Genomic DNA, 22,816 nt, shown 5'->3' with positions numbered 1-22,816 from the left:
AGGTTGCTGGTTCGAACCTCGACTCAGTTGGTGTTTCTGGTTTCAGGTGAATTGGATAGGCTAAATTGTCTGTAGTGAATGAGTGTGTGTAAATGTTTCCCAGAGATGGGTTGCGGCTGGAAGGGCATCTGCTGTGTAAAAACTTGCAGGATAAGTTGGCGGTTCATTCTGCTGTGGCGACCCTGAATTAAGAAAGGGACTAAGCTGACAAGAAAATGAATGAATGAACGAACAAAACATTACAAAAGTGGTCAGTAAAAAAAAGATGCAGTGAATAGTATCTATAATGGCGATGCGAGGTTTAACAACCACATTACAGCCCGCCTTCTGAGTCCTTATGTGGAAATCCCTCAATTCTTAAAAAATATAAAAATGGATCAATAGAGGGACCCAGGCAGCAAGAAAGGAAGAGGTGTTCTGTGGTTGGCTGTGTGGGTTGGAGGAAGAAGCTGGAGCTTAGCAGAAGTGAAGGTGGAGCGAGTGTTTACTGAGACGCGACTTGCCATAATAGCGTAGTGTCTAATAAAGAGAGTTGTTTACCAGAAAATCCTGGACTACTTGGATGTTCTCTTCGTGAGTAAAATGTCTTTTAGATGTGCTACGTTCAACATCTTCCCGTCAAATCATCTGAAACAGAACTGAAATCCTGGTACTACCAAAAGTTCCCATGGACTCCACAGTCACTCGCACAACACGCTAAATTCCCTTTATGTAGAGTAAAGATTTAGATTTCCCCTTTTTGCTTTGTTATGTTTGTCAAATGCTAGAATTTGGGAGTATTCTGTTTTGCTCGTTAATGCTCATTTATTATTTTTGTTTGTTTTTTGCTGAACTGAATTATAAACAATAGGTTAAGGCAGTGGTTCTCAATTCTGATCCTTGGGTTCATGGATCTCTCTGTTTACGAGCTGAGAAACTGAATCAGTTGTGTTACGTAAGGAAGACATACAAAATGTGCAGGGCGGAGAAGCCCGAGGACTCCAATCGAGAACCACTGCCTTAAAATAAGGCTAATAAAATATCAATAAATCCAAAAATGTTTCATTTCATGGGGACTTTAACATTCTGATAAATCATCTGGTTGGTGAGCGGAGCGAGGCTTCATGATACACTAAAACAGTTGAAGCAAATGTGTCAAAGCTTTAAAACGTTTCGAAACCTGTCTCTACAGCAACACATAGTCGCAATTTTTTATGTATTACTTTGGAACAGCTTCAAACAATTACACAATTTGAGGAATTATACTCCACATTGTAGAATTGATATTTCAAGTGATTTAGTGGAGCCGTGAGAGTTCCAGCTACCATGCAGAGACAATGGGTTCGAATCAAGGGGGATGCAGCTATAAGCTTTTAAAATGGTGGCTGCGAGAAATCAGTCTATAGACATTAGGTTTTAAGTGAAGTTTAATTTATTAAACTAATTTCGAGAGGAGTACGTGCTCATGATTAAACCAGCTGGCCCCCCAGGGTTTTCAGTTCTCTCCCAAAGCCAAAAAAATTGCTCTGCATCATAGACCTCTTAAACCTAAGTCTCTTTTACTAGTCATCTCGCTCTCAGGAAGTTCACCTTGGCCTTAGCTGCGGGGGAGTTTTGAGATCGCCCTGAGCTCAATCTCTCTCCTCGCCCCACAAAGGGAGGGAGCCCTGGACTTAAGGAATGCCTTGAGCTCAGGGCTCTCTCCTGGGACAGCATGCCAAACAAGCTTTCGTGAGTCATGAGCTAAGTGTAAACTCTTGAAATGCTCTGTTATTGTAATGTGTTTTGTTTTAACATTGGTCTGACATCATAATAAACACTTTGTGAATAATTATGTCCTGTATTGGTCATAAAACTTAACAATATTAAAATACATAGTCGAGATTCAAACTCAGGACATTTGCAGCACACTTACTTTGCGGACACGCACATTTCACGTTTCCAACCCTGTCATTCATACGCAGATTCACCAGGTCTCAAACAGTGACTGTAAAAAAAACTCTAAACACTTCTGAAATGTCCGATGATTTGAATTGCTTTAGTCACGTGACTTGGATGCTTCAGATCATTTTAGTCATGTGACCCAGGTGTTTAAAATCACTTTAGTCACTAGAAGTGGGTGAACGCGCTTTGGGTTCGTTACACTGTGTCAAAACATCCACATAGTTAATGATGTATGAGCAAATTAGGTGTGCACATTGAATTTCACAACAGAAATTTATATATATTTTTAACCTACAGATTTCAGATTTTCAAATAGTTGCATCTCAGCCATACATCAATGGATAGCTTATTATTACCTTATTGTCTCAATTTCCAAAATTTTAACCTTGTAGTCTAGGGTCACAATTGGGCATGAACTAAAGATCTTTTGAAATTATTATTACTGTATATACGTATGCTCAAGGCTATCTCACGGCAATTCGTAAGCTTTTGATTTAGTGGCTAATTTCTTTGAGTTCATACAATCTCATTCATACAGTTTATATGATTTGCTCATCCCCCAATGACAGTTCCTAAATTTTCAAAATCATACAAATCATACATTTTCGTAGGACTTAATTCATACAAATTCATAGAAATTAGCCACTAAACTGACAAAATGTAAAATAGTTACAGTTTCTCATGAGATCGAGTTGGTATGCTAGACATATAGAAAAGAATTCAAATTGATTGCAGAGTTTAATTTTTAGTGTCTCGATTCACTTTCAATCAAAGAAGAGCAGCTTTAACGTTCTACAAAATAGCTTGCTTTGCATTCCAGGAGAGGAAGAAAGTCCTAGGGTTTTTTAAATGACACAATAAAAACAGAATGTTGTATATCATACCGTATTAAGTACTGCAGCCTGGCAATGTAGAAACCTATCTAAAGAAGCTTGAGCTGTCCGCTTCTTTTCCAGGAGTGCTGTTTGAAAATCCAAGAGTGTGTACGTCCTTAAAGGATCCTGTGGCAGCCACCTGACCTGCTTTAGCTCCTCAATTAATCTAGGAGTAATAATAAAAGAGGTTTTTGAGATAAGCAAAAATGTGAATCTTTATAGCAGCACATTTTAATTAAATTTTTAACATGTCTTATAGGGTCATTTTGGGACAAAAACCTGGCAAGATGCAATAATGCATTCCTGAACTGGGGCACTGCTATCAGCAGCTGAGACGGAAGAATGTCAATCCTCCGTTTGACTGTAACCTTGTGGACATTTCTGTGCCACCTGAAAAAGTTGTCAAGGAGTTAGAAAACTGCATGTATATAGGACTATATAAGATATTCCAAAGTTAATGGAACAGTTCACCCAAAAATAAAACTGCACTCACAACTCTCACGTGGATCCAAACCATTTTTTTAAGTTTTTTTTTTCTTCTGAATATAACAAACCAATTGCACTTGGTATCAATTTTAAGAAATAAAATACTATGAAGTCAAAGGCTACTGGTTTCCAACATCCTTCAAAATACTTTCTTTTCTTAATCAACTTAAGAAAACCTCAGGGGCCATTTACGTTTTAATAATGTTTTCAGCCAATATCTGGAAACCTTTTTGCGGTTCTTGGGCTTACATAACAAGATCGTTTTTGAGACTTGAAATGCATAAATCTGAAAATGCCACCATTGCCATGCCCATGTAAACACCCAAAAACAAGAATCTTTGAAAACAATGATGTCAGACGCAAGCATGGTACATCTGTTTAGAGAGATGTAGAAGGCAATCGCAAACAAACACGTGGTAGTATTGTTGTCAGTGGTGAAAAGTTACGACTTACAAATACTCATGCCCTGCCTTTTAGAAGTCTAAACAGTTTTTTATGAGGGTACGCACACTGACGTCAACCTTTAGCATCTGTTTGTGAAGACGTCATGCGTGTCACCTGCTTAATACTTATTACCAAAGACTGTAGAATACACAACAAATGTCACTCATATAGTTGTGAATGGGGAAAAAGTGTAATAGTCAATATGGCGAATAAAGCCCTGCCTTCTAGTACAGGAGCCAATCATCGATCACAATAGACAGACAATTCAAAGGGGGAGGGACTTGGACCTGACGTGTTTTTACGAGTTTCTGCAGTTGTTATGAAGCTTCTGGAGTCCCAGTGAATACTTCCTTCACAGACATGAGAAATATATTCACATGAAGCCTAAAATCTCTACTTTTAAACAAACCAACTACACTTGAAAACAAATATCTGGTTTTTGAATGCGAGGTATAGTACAAACGTACATCCTATGACAGCAACTACTCAAGCACCCACAAACTTGTCATCAATGAGGCCCCTGTCAATTTGGGAGGAGATTTGCCATCATGATCATGTTGGGAATTACTTCAGAAGACCAGTGTGATCGAATGAGGCATTATTCAGAGAATAATAATGTGTGAACTGAAACACCTAAAAAGGAGGTTGATGTCGTTCCCTTTGAGTGCTGATTTTTGTGATTTGAACATTTAGAAACAAACCTAAGAGACAGCTGATGTTTCATTTTTGTTGGTGATTACAAATATGAAATTTCATTGTAAGCCTGTCATACAGTTTTGGAGAAATTGATGTAGAGGTCTGCATTCCCACGGCTGTACTGCGGAAGCTGAGGGACCCGACAAGATTTCTTGAAGCACGAGAATAAATTTAGAATAAAATGCGGTACCGGTTGGTAACTCTGGTGTAAATTGAACGGGAGCAGTATATCTGTGTTGGTACAGTCAGTGCTTACTACTGTTAGACATAATAAACACATAACCAGTGCATTTTGAAAAAGGTTTTTTTTTTTTTGCGCATTCTGTGTGTGCATCATCTGCATAATGGTCCTCAGAGCAGGCTTTACCAACATGTGGAGCAATGTAAAGATGTGTCCCTTAGCTTGCATTGGAAAATGGTCCATTAACAGTTAGGAAACCCACATCAGGCAAGTCTGATGCATTGGAGACTTTTTCATGCATCAGAGGCACGAATGGAAAAATATTACCCTTTGCGCGATGTGATAATACCTTAAAGTCCAGTCACAAAACTGGAACCTCAGGTTTAAGGCGCCACTCATGTCTCATCACAAAGGGGCAAACAAAACTGACATTTAACCTACAATCCTTGCTCAACACTTTTATCTGTTATCTCTCGCTTGGTAGTACCCAATTTAAACACAAGATTTTGGAAACCAGATCTAAATTTAGCAGGGATGGTCGGGTCAGGTAGAAAACGGGGTGGGTCAGGCAGTGGGTGAAGTAAAGGCTGAATATATGGTGGGAGCAGTCAGGTGCAGAATTAAACCTTGCGAGAGTGGGCGGGAGCGGAACTTTAAAATTAGTCCCACGCAGACCTCTAATGTGATGTTTAATCGTTATTTCACCTGAGAGGTGTTTCAAAGTTGGCTGTCGAGTAAAATTACTGAATAAGACTTAGGGCTCTATTTTAACGAACTAAAGTGCAGGGCGTGTCTGAATCCACTTTTGCTATTTTATGGATTAAAAAAAACGCTGTGCGCCATGGCGCATGGTCTGACAGGGTTGTGCTTATTCTCTTTATGAGTTCTGAGTGTTTTGAGAATAAAACAATCAGAGTCTCATCTCCAATTCCCTTTAGAAGTCATGTGCCATGGCACATTTGCTATTTACACGGCAGACTTTGTAAGGGGAAAAACTGAACACTTCACTAGCGAGAATACAATTAAACAGACCATGCACAGGGCGAGGATAAAGAATGAGCCTCTTCCAATCTGCCTTTACTTTCACATTCTCTCTTTTGTGGATAAGGAAACGATGTTGTATGCACAGACATGCATTAGCATACATGATGAATTTCGTTTAAGCGCAAAGATTTGTTTCAAAACTATTTTCTTAATTCAGTTCTAATTTTCAGCAAACGAATAAATGAACAATAATAACGAAATGTGGTCAAATAGTTATATGCAAACACACATGCTATGCCCCATAAACACACATGCTAAGCCCCATATGGTCCAAAACCTGACAGGTAAATATTTACATTTTTACAAATGTAAACATGCATGTAATAAATAATATTACCAATATAGTATAAGCAAGAAAGCAAAATCATGAAAAAAATAATTTAAAAAAAGCCCCCAGAGATGACGAAGGCATGGAGGTAGTGGTTTTTATTTTTATGTAGAAAGTAATAATTTTGTAATATTTAAATTTTTTATGTCTTTTTCATTTGTAAAGATGTTTGTGTACAGCTGTACATCCGGTGTGTTTTAAGCAATGTGTAAGCGACTTTTGACTTTAGACCTGCTTTTAGCTGGTCTATAGAGCAGTCTATTTTAGTTCTTCAAAATAGCAACGTGCCAACAATGTGCCTTAACACACCTCTTTTCTAGACTGAAACACCCATGAGTCCACAAAGTGACACACACGGACTTGCTATTTAAACAACATGGCGAAAGAAAATTAAGGTTTGTTTGGTCTGAAAATAGCAACACATTAGGAGAAACACATCTTGCGCCGTATTGCGCCGAGTGTGTAATAGAGCCCTTAGTCACAACTCACTGCTTAAGTACTTTTAGAAGGCTACTTTTTGATACTTTTAGTCTACTTGCAGTTGCAGTACAACTTGCAGTTTTGGCAAGTAATGGTACATTTACTCTTTCCACCACTTGTTGTTTTTGCTTAAGATTTTGTTTACGCTTCATCAGTAAAATGTGAATTTACTGAACTGCAATTTCTACATACACATCAGCGCTGACCCACCAAGATAACAATGCCAAATACTGGCCTGGCATATGTGTTTTGGCTGTTGTTCCAGATGTGTGAACTTTGTCATGTAATCATGAAACCTTTTTTTAATGTGTGGTGAAAACAAATTCCAATTTTGTCTACAACATTGTCCGGTAAACGTAGACTGTTTTAGAACAAATAGGGGATTAGTAAATGATAAATGAGTTTGCTCATTTTTGGGTGTCCTGTTGCTCGGCATTATTTAGCTGAAGTTGAATAACCTTTTGAAGATCTTGCGCAGTAAACAATCTCTGAAAAATGGGATTTCTCTCACAGCTTCACAAAGCACAGCCTCTCGATACCACTCTGCCAGGGTCCAGAGCTCAATGCTGCAGCCATCCTGCATGTGTATTACAGTTGTAGGGGAGAAGATGTAGTGATCGGCGCATGCATCACTCCGAGAGATCACTTGCAAGTTATATGGTCTAAAGAAAGAGCATAAACATTTAGCTTACCAAGTAAGTCAACCACAATATATCTGATCATTTAAAGACAAATTTATATCAAGCTAAAATCAAGCTTCTGAAAATGAACAGTGACTCGCACCCATAAGGAGGATCTTCAGAAGCCTTGAGACAGTAAAAATCAAGTTCTCCCAGATGTTTTTTCTTGGCTAATACCTCAACCACATCAGTTCCAGTGAGTGGCTTGTTTCTGGCCTGGTTATCTTTCCCAGTTGTAATCTTTTCCTTGTCATTTTCAACACTTAAATAGACAAAAAAAAATAGACAAACTTTTTACAATCTTCTGAGCAAAGCAGAAGAAAACTTCATGCATAAGTAGGTTTTCACTAGTCAGCTTACTTGAATTGTCTGACACTTGAGTTTTGAGTTGTTTTCACAGGTGTCACACAACTGGCTCCTTCATTCCACACAATCTCTCTGACTGCCAGTTCAGTGCCCACCTGAGATACCAACTGCGGCAGTTTAACAGCAGACAGATCATTATGTGCTGGAGACAAGGTTCTTAAACTGAGTGTGCGAAAAGGTGATGGTTCACTTTTAAATGCTGGTGTGGTAGTCAGAGATTGACGAGACAGCAGTCGAGGCTGAGAAGCAGGTCTGTTTCCTCCTTTAGTCTGGGTGATAGCCAGTCTTGTAAAGCCATTACCTTGAGCATCTCTCTTGGGTGACGACATGACTTGAAAGTCAGTTTGACATAGCACTGACTACAATGTGATCCTCCGTCAACCCCATTTTCTAAAAGAAAAAATATATCCAACGTTTCATGTTACCCTGGTAAGGTAGTATGACTATTTAATAAGTACACATCATATGGTAAGCCCATTAAATATTGAATCTATATAAATATTATATCTTTTAACCTACCAGTACTTTTTTTTCGATACTAATATGTTTTCCATTGAGCGCTTGCTCATTAGCTACAAGTTCTCATTCTTTAGGTACTAGTAGGCTACATTTTTAAAAGATACTCGCACTTGTTTTTTAGATATAAGTGCCTAATAAATAGACACTATTACTCATTAGTAGGGCCAGACAGAATCTGCTGACATTTTTGCTATTTCTGCACAGAATTTTGTAAAAAAAAAAAATAAAAAAAACATTCTGCGGATTTGTGCGAAATGATTTTGGAAGTATCATAAATGTAAAAATTAAATATATATAAATATATGTTAAAAATAATAATAATAATACTTTTTTTTAACTTTTATTTAATGTTTACAACGCAGATCCAAATAGATCCACTTGTTTGGTAAACAAAGCAAGTCTCTCATAAAATGTTTTTACTAAAAGATAAAATATTACTTTACAAACTGTATTGTAAATATATCAATTGAACATTTTCATATAATTTAATAATAATACTGAAATTAATTTAAAACAGAATAAATATAAATTGACATGTTTATACAAATAAATATAGACTCAATGAAGGGCTAAAAATTTGAGGAAGTCTGCAGATTTCTGCGCATGCAGATTCTGTGTGGGCCTAGATACCAGAACCTATTTTTACTCCAATCATTCGTTAGCATATAGGTAGGGTTATAATTACTATAGGTGTGTGGTAGAGTTATGGTTTATAGGACAAATGGCTTGGATTAGGCAATTAGATAGTGATTTCTATGAGGTGTTGCCTAATCTTGCAGAGGTGCAATTAAAAGTAAAATATAAAAGCACTCAATTTTCTGCACAATTTCAGGCTAACAGTCATTTACAATTAATAGTTTCAGTCATGTGACCTGTGTGGAGACTAGAAAGCAAAACAATGGGCCGTAATGGCAGCTCACACTGTGATTTCTATAGAAACACAGTGCAAGTAGGTCAGATGTGATTCTGTTTTTAGCAACAAATATTTGAATCATACGTCAACAGAACAAAAAAAGAGATATAAAAAAAATGTATTTCTGGCACTTGTGATCCATATACAGCACCCATATCAGTCTTTAAAAACCACTAGGTTCCTACCAGAGCTACAATTCTGTGATGTTCACATCTATCTTGTATTGTGTGGGAATGGGGTATGTGCACACAGACTTTTAATTTTAATCAGCCAGCCTCAGGGCTTCCGGGGAATTGTCATCCCATACAAAATCGTGGCGTTTAAGATCTGATTTCTAAACAGCAATCTTCACTGCTTGGCTGAGAAACATATAAAGTGGGTATCAGACCAAACAAGAAGCTCTGCATTAAATTATATTTTTCAGCGCCATGTCTTTAAAATATGAAGATATATTTACCGCAGTATATTAAAGGAATTTCTGTTTTTCTTGTGAAATTGAAAATAGTCACATAAAGCTTTCACCGGAAGTTCATCATTGGCTAAAAAACACAGTGCATGTAGCCCATTGCCAGTACAGAACATAGGGGTATGCTTTTAAATTTGGTGTTTGTTTCTTTTGTTAATGTCTGTGTGAACCAGAAGTTGCTGAGACTTTTATTTTAGTATGCTGATGTACTTCCAACTAAAACAACATATAAGTATGGGGTGGGTATTTCTTTTTGCACATTATTCACTTATAGCAAACTAACGGTAAAAGAGGCTTGGTTAAGGATATTGTGGCTAAAGCCATCAAACTGACATCAACTGAGAAGGACCAAAACTCCGAACGAGGAAGCAAATGGTCAGAGTTTAATTGGAGATTAATATATTTTTTTTTAATGGATTAACTTAAATGGATTAATTTTTCACCTAAAGAATAACAATGTTTTTTTTATCATTACATATAGCTAATTTACTGGTGCATTGATCTAACTCAGGGCTATTCATTTAGTTTGGCATGGGGGCCGGTTCATGAAAAGCATCCCAAACAAAGAGCCGGAGAGATATGACTTGCTATATGAGTGATGACACTACTACATATAAGAGCCCATATGCTGTATTTGTGCTCATAAAGACACCCACGTTGTTGTTTTTTTCTCTATTAAAATGTTAATATATTGTATTTTAAAGCAACTGCATTGTCCAATCGACTTTGTTTTTTTACAAACATTCAAAATGTTGTATTCTGTGCAACAAAAGCAGTGCATTGCTGAAGTAGGCTTTTTCTACATTTAGACGCATTCTTATGTTATGTGTTGAACAGCATAACAATTAGTGATGCAACATTATAAATTTTGGTTGTATGATATAGTCTGAAGAATAATCATGCTTTCACGTTTATCACGTCTAATGTAATTTAGAACAACAAGCTTTATATCTGGGTTCATGCGTATATAATCATTTTAATACTAATTCGTCAAACATATCTTTTGTTTACATTGCACTGGAAGCCACGCACAACTCTCACCCTGAGACGTTTTCTACTGCATGCGCCCGGAAAGAGGCAAGCGCGTTGCTCTGCTTGTACGCACATATTGTCATTCTTAAATTAGAAATAACAAACTTGCAAGCGGAAAAGACATGATATGGCAACGATCGTTGCTATAGTTAATCCGGTGTGCGTACATATTAGCCCCGGTGTACATTCTTGAAACTTTAAACTAGCGCACAGTTGGCAACTTGTCATAACTTTTCCGTGCAACAGAAATGCGGCTTAGAGAAACTTTTACAATCAATTAACTGTGACAAATTAAAGCTCAGTTAATAGTGAAATCAGCTAATCTTTGCATCCCTAATAATGATTACAGTGCATTGTGCAAAAGGCATTTTCTACAAAACATATCCAAATGTTATCGGCTGTCAGCACCACTCGCTTATGGTGACTCACGCTCTGCGCAGCCTCTGCAGCTCATGCTGTATTGAACAGATGCACGTTATTTCATAACTATAGAGGCCGTTTTTCGACTGAACTAAATTTATTTTTGATGTCACATTATTTGGAGGGCCGGATCAAACTGCCTTGGGGGCCGGGTTCGGCCCGCAGGCCGCCTATTGAGTAGCCCTGATCTAACTACTATAAAAGCACTGTCTTTGTAAGCCTGAGGGCACTGAGTAGCTATAGTACTTATTCAAAAGGTAATAACACACACATTTATGAGATACTAGTAGTACAACTCAAAATTTTACTAGCCATATTTTTATTTTTTTTACTAGTAAAATGTTTCATTAAAAATCTACTGTGGCCATTCTGCCTTGTCATAATATAATAAAAGTAAAACAAAACAAAAAAAGTTTTGACTATGAAGATACAAATTACAGAAAATACTAGTGTCTAATAAATAAGTACCTAATAAACAACTAGCAACTGAAAAGTCTAATAAATAAGGTAGGAAAATGGGCACCGGACAAAATATTTTTAAAAAGCACTATTACTTAATAATTAAAATTTACTAGAATATATTTAATATGTAAAAATCTTAAATGTAATAGGCTGTGCATTCTAATAATATGTAATGATATCTGTTTAGGCGACGCAGTGGCGCAGTAGGTGCTGTCGCTTCACAGCAAGAAGGTCGCTGGTTCGAGACTTAGCTGGGTCAGTTGGCGTTTTTGTGTGGAGTTTGCATGTTCTCCCTTCGTTCACGTGGGTTTCCTCTGGGTGCTCGGTTTCCCCCACAGTCCAAAGACATGTGGTACAGGTGAACTGGGCTAAATTGTCTGTAGTATGAGTGTGAATGAGTGTGTGTGTGTGTGTGTGTGTGTGTGTGTGTGTGTGTGTGTGTGTGTGTGTGTGTGTGTGTGTGTGTGTTTACCATGTTTACCAGGGTTGTGGCTGGAAGAGCATCCACTGTGTAAAAACGTGCTGGATAAGTTGGCGGTTCATTCTGCTGTGGCGACCCCGGATAAATAAAGGGACTAACGTTAAGCCGAAAAGAAAATGAATGAATAAATTATATCTGTTTATTAGGAAATTATGAATAAGCAGTAGTATACAGTAGCAGCTTTATATTATGTAGACCTCTGGTCCCCAATAGAAAGTGCCCTAATTTTTAATGACTACAAAAAATCCTGATCAGTACTATGTACGTAACATTTCAAAGACTAGGCTACATGCTAAAACAGCTCGCTGACAACAATAACAGAATTGCGGTTTACAGAAATTTATAGAAAACTCGAATCACGAGACAAAAGAGAGATAACTTTAAAACGGAGGAAATTAAAATTATACAGATAGCTAAACTAAAAATGTCTTGAGGAGAAATATCTTCGTTTGTCAGTTTAGGTTAGTGCTTTACGTTACACCGACATGTTGCTTGGATACAATGAACAAGAAACTATTGCAAAGTTTTTAGTAGACCAAGTTCAACAAAATTAAAACAGCACAGCTAGGTTGAGTAAGGTAAACATATACATTTAACATAAGTAATTTAAAAAAATTAAAACTGTAGGTTAAGGAAATTTGTACTACCTGGGATGAAATCTCAGTTGTGAGTACGTAGGCGCTTCCTGTTGCCATGGGAACAGCCACAAACTTCAAGATGGGTTTCTCTCTCGATCATTCTTCGGTAGTCAGATATAAGTGTATAAGTTTAAAGTTACGTTTAAAAGTAATATACTGTAATTTACTGTAATGTAAATTATCTAAATGCTGCGTTACGTTTTAGGGGAAGTGAAACGTTATTTTTGCATTTATTTTTTTAGATTGTAATGCCATTTTTTAAAAGTAATTTTACTGGATATATGACATACCAACGTTGGTTAAAAGTCAAAATACTGTCCTACAGAGTCGCTACACCCATGACAATTACTGTTAATTTTCACCCATGGTTTGGTAACCTAAAAATGCGATATTAAAGTTTGTCGTAATAATTACCCACAGCTTTACCACAAAAACATGATGAATACGTGATTACTTGTTTTTATTTATAATAAAACCACAGTTAAGTTACTCAATGACCAATTCCCTCAAAAACTGACATTATCTGATAAATTTACATTCTCCAGAATTTAAGAGTGTTTGTCCTTTTGCTTAGCTTTTGCATTCAGTAGTTTAACTTAACTTGTATGTTGTATCAATGTCCTGACGTGTGTAAAAAATGTAATTAAATGCAATCACACTTTATTGCATTGTATGTGGGACTAAAAAAGGTGGGCAAAAGTCCTTAAAATTATCTGACCCCACTTCATCTAAGCAAATCACAATATCGTAATGTAGCATCCAGATGTCACTAATGTAAAACCGGCCTGGGATCAGTCATGCACACTTTCTGGAAAAATAAATTGCTAAATATTTCTGAAAAAAAACACAATACAGGACTTCACAGACAATGTTTTGGAAATTCCAATGGACACCAACACTATACCTATGGAATTGAGCAAGACTCACAAACTTGCATCCATAAAGGGAAAAATGCATTTTGCTGAAATATATTCAATGCTTTTAAAATTCAAACAACTTACAGATTGAAGTTGAAGTTTCTCAAACAATATGGGTGGCTCTAATATACCTCTGACCATCTTAGATGTATTTTCATAAAACGTATGATCATACTCATAATCATAGCTGGACTTTGTTGTCATCATTTCTTTTCCTGTTTTTATATTAGGTTTTTTTGTGACTTTTGTATTCACTGGCATCCTTTTTATCTTATTTTGTTAAAAAATTACTGTGATAATTAAAATCATAAACTTTTTTAATCCTAGAAATAAGTAAAATCATTAGTAAAAAGATATCCAAATTCCAAGCCATGTATGGCACATTCAGCCTTTTAATTTTTGTGGCTAAATATTTAGTCTCCCTGGAATTGTATCTATCTGCTTCCTGAATGATTTTGAGATATTGAGCTTTAAAGTTTTTGCATCCCATAGAAAAAAAAGTGTGTGTGCAACATTTGCTTTTTAAATAAAAAGTCTAAAAATGTAAACAACTTATAAAAAACATCCCATAATGTAAATAAGTTGTCATTTAATAAGAATGTCAATAACTCAATTTTGACAAAAATGTCAGATAGAACCTTATAATTCTAAGGTGACGATTTAATCAAGGCTAAATATGTAATTGGCTGTCTGTGAAAGAAAAGAAATTCCTGCAGTTTGTGTCTAAACTTATAAATCTCATAAATATAATTCATAAATTTGTATGCATTTTTGAGCATCTTACAACCTAATTATTTGTATATATTTAGTCAGGGGTGTCCAAACTCGGTCCTGGAGTTTAACTTGCTTCAACCAGCCAGGAAGTTTCTAGTGTATCTAGTAATAGCTTGATTGGCTGGTTCAGGTGTGTTTGATTAGGGTTGGAGCTAAACCAGGTGTGTCAAACTAATTTTAGCTCAGGGGCCAAATGAAAGAATATCTATTTCCAAGTGAGATCGGTAAAATCATAAATAACTTAAAAACAACAACTTCAGATTGTTTTGATCGTTTTAATAGATCAACATAAAACATAAAGCTGGAGCCTGAGGAAAACACAATCTCACAGCACTTTGTAACTTTTTGATTTAATGGCTAATTCAAATAAAATTTGTACTATCTCATTTGCACAATTTAGTAGGATTTGCTCATTCACCAATGGCGGTTAGGTTTAGGGGTGTGGTTGGGTGCCACGCCTCCTTTTTAAAATCATACATTTTCAAACAACTGAACTTGTATGAATTAGCCACTAAACTGACAAAATGTAAAACAGTTACATTTCCTCATGAGAACACCTCAGCGAGGTTTGCCAGGGAATGCGGTCTTTCTCTCTGAAAAGGCTGTGAAACTGATGCTGATTAACAGTTAAAATGAACAGTTTAAAATTGCTTTTGCATCCAGTGGACACAATTAGACCAGCAGTTTCTTTTATTGAAAATTTGAAGCTCATTTTCATACTTTACAGAATTATCTCGCGGGCCAGATAAACCCTTTTATGGGCCTGATCCGGCAAGTGGGCCACACATTCGACATCCCTGCGCTATACTCTCCAGGACACTGGCCCTCCAGAACTGAGTGTGTGCACCCCTGTATTAAGAGGTTATTTATGCATCTATATATGAAAAACTATTGAGTCCGTGTGTATATTGTAATTTGTAAAACAAAACAATCCCAAACAATAGCTGCAAAATGTTTTTCTGTCCTCATTGATCCAAATAACCTGAATCCTTGAAATACACATTAAATCAAAAAGAATGGTAAGAATTTGAATATCATAGATTTTATAGTACATCCAATTTTTTTAATACATACCAAACTCATAATAATGTTTTAACACTAAAATGAAAAATCCCTAATAATGGTATAAAAAACAGCAGATGTGTCAGAATTCGGTCATTTTCTTATGAGTGTCTGCCTTCTTCTGCTCTCTCTGGATGGCCTGCTCTTGAGCCTTTAGCTGCTCCAGTAACTTGCGGGAGGCTGCGAGTTTCTCCTCTAGGCGACTGACCACAGCAGCATCCCTGGGGACAGAAAAAGAAAAAACATGAGTGAATGTTGTGAATTATGAATTAAAAGCAACCATGCAGCTTGGTTCACTTGGTTCACTTAAAGTAGAGTAAATAATATGTGAGAAGTACCCAGATGACCTATTACTTGCGGCAAAATTCTGAAGTGTGCATCCAACATATGCTACGCTATTCCCTGATGCACTGCGAGAGAATTCATGAATGGGAGTAAAGCAACGCAACTGACATGGATAGGTCACGAGATCATGACAAAATGGCAATGACAAAATGTCCGAATTCCATTTATATAACTCCCATTCATACTATATAGAACGTACTATTTTTAATGGTCGGGTAATAAATTTAAATTAAGATGCAGTACCTACAGAGTAGTAGGCGGTTTGGACACAGCCAAGGTTCGGATCAAGTGAAGGGTGATTTTTCAGCTTTGTATAAAGATCCCTTTAAGTTAGTGTTTCTCAACTACATTTCTGGAGGACCACCAGATTTTCCTTTGCTGCGTCCCAATTTGCATACTATCCATCCTAAATAGTATTTGAAAATAGAATTAGTACATCCCAAATCAAAGTATGTTGAAAATAGTATGCCAAAGGTTCCCAGATGGTTTACTACTTCCGGTAAAAATTCGAAGAAGTGTAGAAGTGTCCACAATGTAACCGCTAATATTGCCCAAAATACATTGCGCGTTGAGCGTGAATTAAATCAGAACTGTAAACGTGGGTGAAAAGTATAAATAGACTACAAACATGGTGGACGTGCGAGACCAACCATCAAGTAAACCGTCAAGACTTCGGTAAAGATGTTTGTATGACTGTTAATTAATATCCACTGGAAAATACAAACTGCTGCTTCTCCAATAAGGCAGGAAATTAAATATGAAGGAAATGTGGATGATGTGTGGATGATTGACAGGGCTCATAACTAAGCAACATATTGATCTGTTAATGAGGTAATAGTATGTCCCAAAGCTTGCATACTCTACTGTTACACACTCATAAGTATATACTTTTCCTTTACAAAAAGTACATACTTTTAGGGCTTAGTATAAGTATTGGAATGCAGTGCTTAGCTGCGTCCCAAATGGCACACTATACACTCATGCACTATGTACTTATACATTTACACACTCAAAAGGATAGTATATGTATGTATGTAGTGTCGCCCCAAATGGCACACTAATGTTATTTACCAAGTGGAAATTCAAACCGTTTCCCTAATGATATGTGACGGTCGCGAAATCAGTGAAAAAAACATTTGAATTATCAAATAATAACTGCCGTGAGAATAACAGCATTCACCATCAGGAGGTGCTATAATCACTCTCGATCATGAGCTCATTAGCAGAGACTGCTCCAAACCTAATCAAATACAGCTGATCCAACTAATCAAGGTGTTCAAGACTACTAGAGACTATTAAGGTGGTGTGGGCTGGAGGTGGTTGGAACTAAATTATGCAGAGCTGCCGCACTCCAGGAATTGAGTTTGAGACCACTATTTAAATCAACTAAATTCTATTTTTTAAATTAAGAAAATCTTAACTTTCTGAAAGCTAATACCGTTTTTTCAACCACTAACAACCATTCTCGCTCAAAGCGTGATTGGTGCTTGGATTGACGGCAGCCGTATTTAAAACCGCAGAAAACATTAATTTGGCAGCTTCCCGCTCTCTCTTGAATGCCCACTCGTTGTTCTTTGTGGAGATGTTATTTGAACGATGAAAATTGGTGATTTTCGCTGACGTCTTGTGAGATGAATATGTGTAATTATACATTCTAACTGGAGAAACCCAGTTTTCTATCTCCCTGTCTGACTTGGAGCATGGTAGGTTTGGTGCCTTTTGTTTATTAGTTGCCTTTTCTCCTGTGCTGTTTTCAGTATTTTAGTTTTCTTATTTATTTTTTAGGGAAGTTTGCTCTAATTTAGTTAGTTAGGTTTACTGTCATGTATTTTGGCTTAACCCCTCCCAATTCGTAACACAACAAACTCATTTCAAAACTATTAACAACAGCTTCAAAACAGATTGATGGTAAATTCCATGCATTTTGCCATATTTACATCAAAATAAAGAAAAACTTACCAGAAAAGTTACTGTTTTCGCTAATTTAATTTTTGATGATAGAATTTACTAAAAATGTCAGCTTTTTTTTTTTATGGATTTATTATTGATCCAAAATGGTTATGTAAACAATTGGCTAAACTACAGTGTTTATTTCGTCAAAGAAAAAAAGGCTGAAAAATGTTTGTTGTTGATGGCTTGGAAGAAACAGACACTTGAGAAGTAGTATCATGACTTAAAACTAAAAGTGTGCGCTCTGTTTTGCTCATTTAATGAATGAACAGTACAATATTGTTGACAAAAAAGTATGTTTTCTTTTTTGTTATAATCCACTGCATTACAGTTCATTAAGTCACGTTACTGTAGCAGGTCAAGTTTATTTGTTTCAAGCCATTTCTGTTGACGGACTTTACACTGCCACAATACTAAATTCTTAGATCAATTCATTGTCGTGAACTTACCCTTTGCTGCTCTTGCATCACAGATATAGCAAAAAGAGTGGGTAATACAAAAATTAAAAAACACAAAAAAAAAAATCTGGCCAGGTAGCTATAGAGACTGAAAAAAGCATACCTTCCGTTCCGTTTACTGAGAGACTTAGTAAGTTGCTGGATCTCTCTTTCAACTTGAGTGACTTTCTCCGCGGCCTCAAACAGACGAACATTAAGGGACCGTTTGGTGCTTTTTCCACCCCTATAGGCCTCTGCACCAGTGACCAATGAGCTTGAGGAATGAGACGCAGACTGAGCTCTATCACCGAGCTTAGAGTTTAGAAAGTCAAAAACATTGTGGCGTGTGGATGTGGACGCTTTCTTCTTTTTAGCCTTTCTTTTATGTGAGGTCGGGTTATTCTTGGCAATAGCAGCTGCAGTTTTTCTCTGAGTAAGTTCCGCGCATATATCCAATGAGTGGCCTTTGGGAAGAACCACTGCCTGAACTGGCTCGACACGACCAGAGAGAGTTTTTCCCAAGCCTGTCCAAAGACAGAAACAACATCAGAGTATATACAGAAAACATAAGAGAGAAATTCAATATCTTTAAAGACTCTTTCCATACATTTTAAGATCTTATCACCACTTTAGATTCTAACCAATAACATTCACATTTTAATTACAGTACATTTACTGAAAGATTGTAAGAAAGCAACACTAAAACTCTTAGCTTGTGAGAACTCCTTATGAATGCAATTCTGACTGTGATTACAAAGATTTAATATGCTTTAGAGTGGGCAGAAGGGTTTTAAAATTGATTGTTTAATTAAAATTCTATGATGTATAAACATAATCTGTTTTTGAAATGATGCTACATAAACATACCTTCTCCTAAACTGAAACCTTCATATACTGAAAACAAAAGCTACATCTCATTTCCAGCAGGTGCCCCCTATAAAAAGGCAGGAAATCTAACCCAAATCTAGCATGAAGTTTTAGATTTCACAAACTTCACAGCATCCCAATATTCGCAAGATTAAATTCAGGCAAACTTTAGAAATGGTACAAAATAAAAATCATAAAATAAAATAATACCTTGTAAAACAACATTTAAGACTTTTTAAGTGCCTTAAATTTCTGTCAATTGATTCATCAACTTTTAATGCTTTAGAAGTGCAGTATGTAAATAAAGGTGCAGTGGTTGAACTAGGTATTGCATTCCTGGATCAAAACACGCAAGAGCAGGTTGCCAGATAGAGATTGACAATCGAGCCTAAAGGCTTATTTAAGTAGTGTTCTAAATAAAAGCAGGAATATTTTCCACACTAAAAGGAGTTTTTGTTCTAACCCACACCTGAAATATATATTTTAGAAATGACTTTTATTTATTGTAGCTGAACAACAGAACTATGACAGTACACCTCATGTGCTTTATTCAGTGTTAAATGCTAATAATGTGAGTTTGAATGCCATTTTACATTACTTTTATTGCCAGACTGCTGAAATCAGCAGCAGCAGACAGCTTACCTTAAATCTTGAAAATAAAATAAACAGTTTATAATTGAACTTTAGAACTGAAATAATGCAAATTAACACACAGTAATTCAGCATTTACATTTAATAATGTATAATTAAAGAGGGTTATTGTGTATTAATTATATCATACACCTTACTTTGTGCATTTTCTGTGCATCTAAAAGGCTGTATTTAAACTTCTGTTGCGTTTCGTCTGGTGCAAACAGCCAAATCGCTTTTTACTGCAAAACTCCTCATGTAGCGTGTTGTTAGGACACAGGGTTACAATGTAAATTGCTCAACTAATGGTAACATTCGTAATATTCATATTATTTGCTAATTAATAACCACCTCATGTGGAACTCTACGTCTAATTTCAGAGTCTGCTACTGTCCACCGGAGGTCGCATTTCAGTCACAGACCCATGCTTTGAAAGCCTTTCTGAATGATTAAATGAATAAATGGTTTTCAACCAAGGCAACTTGGGGTGCTAAAATTGAATTGTCTAAAGTGACAGGCTATAAGAACCAAAACAAAGACAACCATTCGGTCACATAACACACATTTTCAAAGCAGGACAACTGACATCAGCTTTGTTTGTCAGATAAACAAGAATGTTCACTTAGCATGTTTCTTAAATATCTGCAAACACATGGTATTTTTATGCTCTAGAAGTGTCAAAAACTTACATACAGCACCCTTAAGACATTGTGGGCACCCTGTATATTTGCACAAGACAGACATTTTGTTTCAATGGTTTTAGACTGATGTCTGATAATGTCCACCTACCTTTACCAAGCTCATAACCCATTTTCATTAAGAGCTTTGAGCCAATGCCACGTGTGTGAGCTTCCCAACCGCAAAACTCAGCAGTGTTTACCTGGGCCAAATCCTCTTCTCTTGATGTGAATACTGTAACGAGATACAAAGTTAACTTAAGTTCAACAACACCTTCCAAATATGTTAAAAAGCTAGAAATCTGTACATTTGTATTTGCATATGGGTCATGAATTGTTCCAATAATTACTGAAAAGAATTAATGTGTGTATTCGGGTTAGTAGTGTTAAATGTTTTTTAACACTAAAAATTACACAATTTTAGCAAACTGAACTTTGGTAGTCAATGATACCCAATTAAAACATGCGTTTCATTCAATTGCTTAGTCGAGATGATTTATTTAAATGTTTATAGTCAAAAATTTGCCTTAGAAAAGCGATTCATCCAGTTGGTTTGTTCCCTCTTTTAACCTTTGTGTATTGTTCGAATTGACTCCCCTTCATTATGTTAGTGGTTGTTTTTGCTCCATTTTCTTTCATTATAACACCATTTATTTAATTTGCAAAGCCTTGACACCATATAATCATGCATTCTTGATTGTTGGTGGTTTCCCTTTTGGGAAGAGGTAAAATCTCTTACACACTCTCACTCTTGCACACACAATACTCCATATAAAAGCCAGAAACTAAGCTTTTTTTTTGCACTGTAACTGATGACCAACAGTAAAATTGACCACGTTTACACCTTTTTTAACAGGGAAAACCACCAACAATCAATAACGCATGATTATATGGTGTCATGGCTTTGCAATCAAAAGATGTCATTATAATGGAAGTCAATGGGGCAAAAACAGCCACCAACATAATGAAAGGGTAGTACATTTTTAGTTAATAAAAGTGTGTGTGTTGAGTTTTTGAAAAAAAATTCAAAGCATTTTCCCAAAATATGTCAAAATAAGATTTGTCAGCAAAAATTATCGAAACAAAGAGAAGGTTGTGGCCAAATTAAGCCACAATGAGTGAATGAAAACATCTCTAACAGCACATTAAGGTTTAAATTCAGTTAGAAATGTAGTGTTCGCTACCTGTAATTGTGTATGAGCTGTGAATCATTCTAACAACTGCACTAATAGCTGTTAAATATGGGGCATTGACATGTTAATGTGTGGTTAATTTATCTGACCCTGACATTTTTATAACTACCGTGCCAAAGGTCCACATTTCTTTAATGAACCCGTTGCCAGCACAATGTCATTCTTTTAATTATAATCTGGACAAAGATGGTTAAATCTCAAGTCCAGTCCACGTTTCACCCAAAAAAAATAATAACAGCAAAACTAACACTTTTTTTTATTATGACATTATTTTACTACTAAGAACCTTTTTATGTCTACGATTCACCTTAACTGTGGTATGTTTGACTGGCTTATTTTGCACATTTTTATAATTCCCATAATTTTCAACCTAGAACAGTGTTACTATAATGTTATTAATACGCTTATCTGTCAAACCAAACATTTACATATTTTTTTAAAATAAACTATTACTTTTATACAGCAATACTGCATTAAACTGATAAAAAAGCACATAATACAGTAGGATTTAGTATTTAAATGCTGTAAAACATTTACATATTTTAAAGTCGTTTAATTTCATTTAAAAATCCTGTTTTTGTTTTTATTTTAAGACTTTTGTACCTTTAAATTGACAGGACATTAGAGAGCTTAGACAGGAAAGTATGGGGCAGAGAGTATCAACTACCACACACCTATGTATAAATGTACAAAAGTGTCTATTAGAACCTTTAGCATAGCCTCCATCACACTCAGCATCATCCTCGGAGTCCGATGAGGAAGAGGAGGAAACATCATCCTGACGAAGAGGAGGAATGATCCCATCAGCCTCCAGCACAGCCTCCTTCAACAGCAGCGAGTCAAATTTCACTGTGTAAAAACCCCCTTCAATCTCTGGAAGCAGAGAAGCAGCAATGTCATGCATTATTTTACCCAACTGAATGCGTTTGCTGTTGTTTTTCTATGATAATACCGCCGTAAGGATCAATCTGTTTCCGTGCTGAAAGTTGTGAGGAAGATCAACAAATGATATCATCTACCTTTTTATTTTATTTTTTAATGTTGATATTGTTGTTAAACCCATTATTGTACCTGATATTCTGGCTGGGTACCAGATGCCATCTTCATGCTTGGCCAAACACGCAGAGCCCGACTCCATGTTACTGATGTCGGCCTCCAGGAAGTCTCTGAGCTCTGATACACACACCACCTCACCGTGAGAGTACCTGATGAGCACACAAATTACTCAAAGTGCTCATCCAATTCAGTCAAAGAGAGCAAACAACGTATACGGAGAAAAAGAAAAGCAGAAAATATCACCCGTCCAGACCATCATGATGACGTACCACCAAGTGTGTTTCTTACATTAGATAACCTTTTAGGAAAGGACAGACAGTTTGTCCACTGTCAATGTCATCCAAAATTACATAAACACTTATTTTTCCCCCAGTACAACTGAATTATTATATGCATGATTTTACACCTATTTAACAAAAGCTCTTATTAAAAGTGATTTAAAAATGAGGTTTAAAAGAGATTTATCATGAAGAG

At 36.2% G+C, this 22,816-nt stretch overlaps 2 protein-coding genes across 7 annotated transcripts in view; both read right to left on the bottom strand.

The window, feature by feature from the left end:
• The window catches only part of dnhd1 (dynein heavy chain domain 1), an 80,107-nt gene extending 67,606 nt beyond the window's left edge, over positions 1-12,501 (bottom strand). For both annotated transcript variants that reach the window (XM_087273464.1, XM_087273465.1), the window contains exons 1-6: positions 12,444-12,501; positions 7,498-7,893; positions 7,241-7,399; positions 6,916-7,119; positions 3,078-3,188; positions 2,808-2,964 (exon numbers count right to left, since the gene is read on the bottom strand). In XM_087273464.1, the coding sequence (XP_087129590.1) occupies positions 2,808-2,964; positions 3,078-3,188; positions 6,916-7,119; positions 7,241-7,399; positions 7,498-7,832 (966 nt within the window). In that variant the 5' untranslated portion in view covers positions 7,833-7,893; positions 12,444-12,501. The remainder of the gene's footprint in view (positions 1-2,807; positions 2,965-3,077; positions 3,189-6,915; positions 7,120-7,240; positions 7,400-7,497; positions 7,894-12,443) is intronic.
• Positions 12,502-12,878: 377 nt separating this feature from the next.
• Positions 12,879-22,816, bottom strand: part of zgpat (zinc finger, CCCH-type with G patch domain) — a 14,659-nt gene continuing 4,721 nt past the window's right edge. For 2 of the 5 annotated variants that reach the window (NM_200485.4, NM_001441956.2), the window contains 5 exons: positions 22,358-22,491; positions 21,995-22,159; positions 20,206-20,328; positions 18,044-18,443; positions 12,879-15,408 (listed from right to left, as the gene is read on the bottom strand). In NM_200485.4, coding sequence (NP_956779.1) covers positions 15,270-15,408; positions 18,044-18,443; positions 20,206-20,328; positions 21,995-22,159; positions 22,358-22,491 — 961 coding nt within the window. In that variant the 3' untranslated portion in view covers positions 12,879-15,269. Of the gene's footprint in view, positions 15,409-17,931; positions 18,444-20,205; positions 20,329-21,994; positions 22,160-22,357; positions 22,492-22,816 lie in introns of all 5 variants that reach the window. The other 3 variants (NM_001441955.2, XM_087271924.1, XM_087271923.1) reach the window with 3 other exon arrangements.

This window comes from Danio rerio, chromosome 11 (assembly GCF_052040795.2).
Source record: "Danio rerio strain M-AB ecotype USA chromosome 11, GRCz13ab, whole genome shotgun sequence".
NCBI classification, from domain to species: domain Eukaryota; kingdom Metazoa; phylum Chordata; class Actinopteri; order Cypriniformes; family Danionidae; genus Danio; species Danio rerio.
The sequence above is the reverse complement of the archived record's forward strand: the minus strand, read 5'-3'. Positions and strand labels throughout refer to the sequence as shown.